Source organism: Bison bison, unplaced genomic scaffold (assembly GCF_000754665.1).
Source record: "Bison bison bison isolate TAMUID 2011002044 unplaced genomic scaffold, Bison_UMD1.0 scf7180017864037, whole genome shotgun sequence".
In the NCBI taxonomy this organism is placed as follows: Eukaryota; Metazoa; Chordata; class Mammalia; order Artiodactyla; family Bovidae; genus Bison; species Bison bison.
In genome coordinates, this window is record NW_011494609.1 from 5428799 (window position 1) to 5435006 (window position 6208).

The 6208-nt window shown below is 53.2% G+C and overlaps 1 protein-coding gene across 1 annotated transcript in view; it reads left to right on the forward strand.

The window, feature by feature from the left end:
- The window catches only part of LSS (lanosterol synthase (2,3-oxidosqualene-lanosterol cyclase)), a 28968-nt gene that overhangs the window by 9938 nt on the left and 12822 nt on the right, over positions 1–6208 (forward strand). Inside the window, exons 13-18 of the mRNA XM_010834864.1 lie at positions 1158–1214; positions 1835–1906; positions 2173–2223; positions 2753–2902; positions 3199–3295; positions 4034–4139. Of these exons, the coding sequence (XP_010833166.1) occupies positions 1158–1214; positions 1835–1906; positions 2173–2223; positions 2753–2902; positions 3199–3295; positions 4034–4139 (533 nt within the window). The remainder of the gene's footprint in view (positions 1–1157; positions 1215–1834; positions 1907–2172; positions 2224–2752; positions 2903–3198; positions 3296–4033; positions 4140–6208) is intronic.

The following is a 6208-nucleotide window of genomic DNA, read 5'->3' on the forward strand; positions in this document are numbered from 1 at the left end:
GATCTTCAGGGTCCTGAGACATGCTCCCTGTGGGCGGGCTGTTTGTGCTGTTTGCTGGTTTCCAGTGTCTGGATGCTGTAGATGATGTTCCCCCCACTTGTGTCCTATGCATGGCCCTGGGGGTGGGGCTGCGGGTCACAGGGCGGCCTGGGCTGACCCAGTCCTGTCCCGGCAGCAGGGGCCCCAGAGGCAGCCAGCCAAGAGCTCTCGGGCTTTGCTCTGCTGTCACTCAGTGTGGAACAGGGCGCCCCCAGCAATGTCCTTGGGTCACACTAAGTGCTGGACCCCTTGGGATGGGTGCACGTGAGCCTGACCCTGCCCAGCACAGACCACCTGCCCAGGTGCCCTTGCTAAGGGTGCTCAAGCCTCTCTTCCAGCTTCCTGGCCCTTCTTCCAGCATTCAAGCCCCTCTTCTAGTTGCCTGGGCCCCACACTGCCAGTCTTCTGTGAAGTATCCCAAAACCCACGAAGTTGAGGAAGGTTGTGAGCCTCCAGCCCTGGAGCTTCTGGTTCTGACGGAACTGCCATGCTGTCCCCTGGATCTCATGGCAGCCTGCAGTGGTGTTGTGCTGTGGGCTCGCTGGTATCATGATTTCACCCAGGAGGCTGATCCTTAATGTCACCTTCATCCTACAGTCTCCCGGTGTCCTTCTCTCCTGGGCCATTTGTCCCGAGGGTGTCCACCTTCTTCCTGCTCTGTGCCCTGATCTGATCAGGGCTTGATCAGATCAGGTTTTTGTGGCCTAGGGCTGCCTTGGTCATGTGCTTTCTTCCCACATGTTGTCTGGCAAGGCCATGATGTCTGGGGCTGCTGAGGGCCACCAGTCTGTCTGGGCTCCGTGCCACTGGGTGGGCAGTAGAGGCCATAGCATCCAAATCCTGGAAGTGCCCTGAGGAAGCCCTGCCCTGGCTAATATTCTGACGAAGGCAGGTCGGGCTGCCTGACCCATGTCTGTCTGCCAGACCACCCACTCAGGCCCCTGTGGGTGTCCGAGTGCAGAGCCCAGAGCCTGGGGTCAGGGGTCAACTGGGCTCCCACCTCTTCAGGATCCGGTGGAGGCCCCTGCACCCTCTTTGACCCTCTAGGCGCCTGTGGGATCTAGGAAGTTGGGGTGGAGTGCAGGAGAGGCAGCTATAATGTTATCCTTTCTCCACAGGGCACCAATGGCTCACAGATCTGGGACACCGCGTTCGCCATCCAGGCTTTGCTGGAGGTATATGACATTGTCCCTCGTTCTTCAGCTGCCCTTCCTGTGTGTCTACCCCTGCATTCAGTGGACATGGCCCCTGCTGGCCCTGACCCTCCCCTCAGCTGGGCTCTGAGCCTCTTGCCTGGCAACTCTGGGTTGGTGGGGGGTTGGTGTTTGAAGGCTCCAGGGACAGGGAGCCTTGGAGGGTGGTTCCTGAGGTGATGAGGTGGTGGGGTCTTTGGGAAGGGACAGTGGGCTCCAGGCCCTCTCACTGCTCAAATGGCTCATTATGGATACTTCTTAGTACATGCTGGAGAGAAATAGGAGCATGTTTTCATGCTGGTGGGAATGAGGAATGAGGTTGGCAGGATGGGGAGCCCTAGGAAAAGGTGTGGGCCACGTAGCAGCCTGCCTTAGACAGGCAGGGACCCTGTGTGGTGGGCTGGGGCTGGGTGCGGTGGAGAAGCCTGCTTCATTGCTTCACCACGTCCTGCTGACTTGGTGGCAGAACCCAAGCCCACCGAGACTTGGAGGGGTTTGCCTCTGGCTCCTGGGAGTGGCTGGGTGTCACCAGTAGCATCCAGGGACCAGCCACCGTGCAGACATATGCTGCCGAGCATCTCAACCCCTTTTCTCTTTTCTAGGCACGTGCACAACACAGGCCGGAGTTTTGGTCCTGCCTGCGGAAGGCGCATGAGTATCTCCGGATCTCACAGGTAAGGCCAAGCCCGGCCCATGCCTCCCACAGATGGGGCTCCCTCCTTCCCTCTGCCATCTCCCACTCAGGGTGTGCCCGATTGTGGATGGGGGAGTGGGTCAGGGGGTGCTGCCTGGCGGGGGGTTCCTCTGGTTCTGGTGACTGAATGGGCAGGAGCCCTGGGTCTCTGCGCCTCCCACTGTGCTGGCCGCTCCTGCCCATCTGCGCGTGTCCGGTACGGTAGTGATGTGCTCCTCACCCCCGCTTTCCCTGTGTGCTGCCCAGGTGCCAGACAATTTCCCCGACTACCAGAAGTACTACCGCCATATGAGCAAGGTATCACGCCCTGCACCACCGGCCCTGTTTAGCTGGACCTTGCCTGTGAGGAGGAGCTGCTCCCAGTCTTCTGGGGCTTCCTGCTCTGATAGACGCACAGGGTGGGGTTCCACCGGGGCACCCATGATGTTCCTGACCGTGGAGTCGTGTACAAACCCAGTAGCTGAGCTGCCAGGGTTTCACTGCATCATGTGACACATACGTGCACTCAGCAGAACGTGCAGATGTTAAACAAGCTGTCAGACGTGAATGAGAGGGAGGAGGGCAGGGCTGGCTGGGTCGTTCCTGCAGCGCGCGGGGTGTCAACATGGCCACGGCCACGGCCACCTTCCCACAGCGGCTGCTTGTGCCCTTCCTGAGGTGGAGCCTGCCTGGTAGAGGCTGCAGTCCTTGTGCTGGAATCTGGAGGCCTGTCTGCATGTGTGTGGCCTGGGGCTGTGGCTGTACTTCCCCATGATGGTCAGGCATCAGCCCTGCAAGGGCAGGGAAGATGCCTTGGCCTCTACACTTACAGCCCCGCACTTTACAGGGTGGCTTTAGCTTCAGCACGCTGGACTGTGGCTGGATCGTGGCTGACTGCACGGCTGAGGCCTTGAAGTCCATCCTCCTCCTGCAGGAAAAGTGTCCCTTTGTTTCCAATCATGTCCCACGAGAGCGGCTTTTCGACACTGTCGCTGTGGTGAGGCTGCTGGTTGTGGGGCTCCCATCCCTGAGGGTGCTGGGCACGCTGAGTCTTGGCCGCCCAACCACAGACCCTCTTAACCAGGTCTTGTCAAAGTTTTACGTGGAGATGGCTCGTTTGGTGGCGCATATGTGATTTTAAGTGATAGGCACGTGTGTGCTGGGAAGGGATCCCAGGTGGTCCCAGGGTGCCTGGTTGACAAAGTGCCCACTGTTCTGGGCCCACAAGGTCTGGGCTGCTCCTTGGCTCCTTGCCTTGCGCGGATTCTCAGGACCTTCTCTCGCTGGTTTTAGTTGCTGAGCTTGAGAAACCCCGACGGAGGGTTTGCCACCTACGAGACCAAGCGTGGGGGACACCTTCTGGAGCTTCTGAACCCCTCCGAGGTCTTCGGTGAGTAGTTGACCTGTCACGTGGCCACGGACTCAGGGGCCCCACATGTCCAAGGCAGGCCCTCCTGCCAGCGCCTGGAGCTCTTTCCCTGCTTGGGGGTGGGGGTTGGTGCACAGTACCAACCAACTGCTGGCGGGTGAGGTGGATGCGGGCAGATGCTCTGAGGAGCCCCCAAACACCAGAACTGTCTGGGCTCCTCACCTTCCAGGGTGTGGTGACCCTGGTGGTAGATAGGAAAGCTGCAGTGTGCCTCTCGGAGGTGGGGGCGGCCTCACTGGGGCTCTCAGGTCTGAGCCTGGGCCACCCCTGCTCTGTGTTCCATGAGGGCCGGCCTGCCTCCTGAGCTCTCCTCATGGAGCCCGTGAAGGGCGGTGATGGCGGGGCCGCTCACCTGTGTCCTCCCAGGTGTGGCCCGTGTGCACCCTGTACACGGGTCTCCGTTTGTTGGGCTCCTGTAACTGGCAGGCGTGCTCCCATGCAGGCCTTTTTAGGGTGGGTGCGGCTCCGCTGTACGCCCTGCTCTTTCACCCTCCTACCAGCCTGGCCATCTTGCAGCACAGACAGGCCTCCAGGTCACCTGCGCTAGGGCCACCCTCCCACCGGTGGCCATGTCCCCAGGCTGGTCGCCGGTGACATCTCCTCCTTTCCTCTGGAGGACAGTCAGGCACCGTGTGTTATGGCACTCTCCTGTCTCATGGTTTGGCCTGGATTGCCTGAGTCTTTCCTTCCGTTTTCCAGGGGACATCATGATTGACTACACATACGTGGAGTGCACCTCAGCAGTGATGCAGGCGCTGAAGACTTTCCACAAGCAGTTCCCAGACCACAGGGCCGGGGAGATCAGGTAAGGGGTGCTTGGCCATGCAGCACAGGTGCCATTAACTTGGGGGCAAGAACTCAGACAACCTTGATGTCATTGAGAGCAAGCCATTTGCTCACTTGGGTGCTAGGGCGGGGGGCCCATCTCAGAAAGGGGGCTCTGGAATGAAACTCATTTAAAAATGGAAGAGGTTCAGATGCTTCTGGATGTGGTTGTATGCCCTGAAGTATATCAAGTGTGTGTACTGGGGGTCAGAGTAGCACAGTTATACCATAAAAGCTATTCTTTGCATCTTCTTAATGTTAAAAGAGGACACATGAAGGTGTACCTAGGAGATACCACGGTTCAATTCCAGCCACTGCAAATGTCAGTATAATGTGGGTCACATGAATTTTTTGGTTTCCCAGGGCATTTGAAATTTATGTTTATGCTATATTGTAATCTTTTAAGTGTTCAATAGCATTATATCTAAGAAAAATATATCTCATTTAAAAACATTTCATCGCTAAAAAATATTAACCATCATCTTAGCCTTCAGCGAGTCGAATTGTTTTTGTAATAATAACATCAAAGATTACTGATTATAGATCACCACAACTGATACAATGGTAATGAGAAAGTTTGAAACATTGTGAGAATTACCAAAATGTGAGAGAGGTGAAGTGAGCAAATACTGCTGGAGAGTGGCCTGATAGACTTGTTCGACGCAAGGTTGCCATGAACCTTCCGTTTGTAAAAAAAAAACATAGTATCTGCAAAGTTCATAAAGCAGAGCGCAATAAAGTGAGGAATGCTCCACCTGTATTCAAATCATAGAATTTTTACATACACCTTTCCTGGTACAATTTGGCACATGTTCAGAGAAGCACACAAACCCTACATGTGGCCCTTGGGTGAATAATGAAGTATTCACCCACACACCTGTGTGACCACATCAGGCAAACACGTTACCAGAAGCTCCCGTCCTGGTTCTCCTTCCCACTGTGATCCCAGGTGGAACCCCACGTCTGTCTCCACTGTCAAATACAGATCCCATACTTGGTTTATGCATGTGCTGTCATGGATCTTTGGGGGTCTCTCAGTGGGTTATGATGAACCATCCTGCTGTGAACTCCCTTAGACTTGTCTTTTGGGGCATAGAGGTTCCCATTTCTTGAGGATGTGGATGTGGACTTGCTGTGTTATGGGGCTTCTGTGCAATTTTTGTAGATTTTCCTTCATCCTTGTATGATTCTTATGTATGTATGTTGTTTCATGATTCTTGGTCTTTATGTGCTTTCCTTTTTCTAGATTGTTGGACTTGGTAAGTATTTTGTTCAGGATTTTGTCAAAGGTTTTTATTTTGTTAAATAGCTAAAGGGAAACCAAAGAATCGTTGAAGCAGTAATTAGTAACAATTTATCATGCACACACCAAAAAAACAGTTTGCAAACCAAGAGCGCTCAAACCAAAACTCTGAATGAGAGTTGGGTATATATTGTTATAAAGCAGCTTATATTGTGAGAAAACAGAACGTTTATTCTTCACAATGATTGGTTTACAGTATTAAAATTTTAAGTGTTTACTTTGTATCAAGGTTGATAAGCAGTTTTCTTTATGATTTCCAGAGGTGTAAACAAGAAATGACCCAGGTCAAGTTAGTCTTGCAAAATAAGCTAAATTAGCCTTTGTGTGTATGATTGAGCTGGTTTTGTCTGCTTGGAGAATTTTCAAGGCTGCACTCAGGTTTTTGGTCACTGTCTTGGCTGGCTGAGAGGATCACCAGCCAGGGTCACATTATTCTTTGTCTCTACCGTTGGTATCTCTTTTCTCATTAGTTGAATTGACAGATGGGAGGGCCGTGTACTCAGGATATTCATCATTCACGTTGTTATTGCAGATTTCATCCAGTTGTCTCATTCTGATGGCTAGCATTTGGCATGTGAGTGGCTGCTGATAGACATTTAAAACCATTGAGAGTTTAATGTGATAACTATAAAAAGAACAACAGTCAAGATTGAAAAATTTCCCAGAGCCAAAATTTCATCAGTTAAGTAAATCAAATGGGTTATCACCAGATTCAGGTATTAGCTTTCTGACTCAACCTTCAAAAA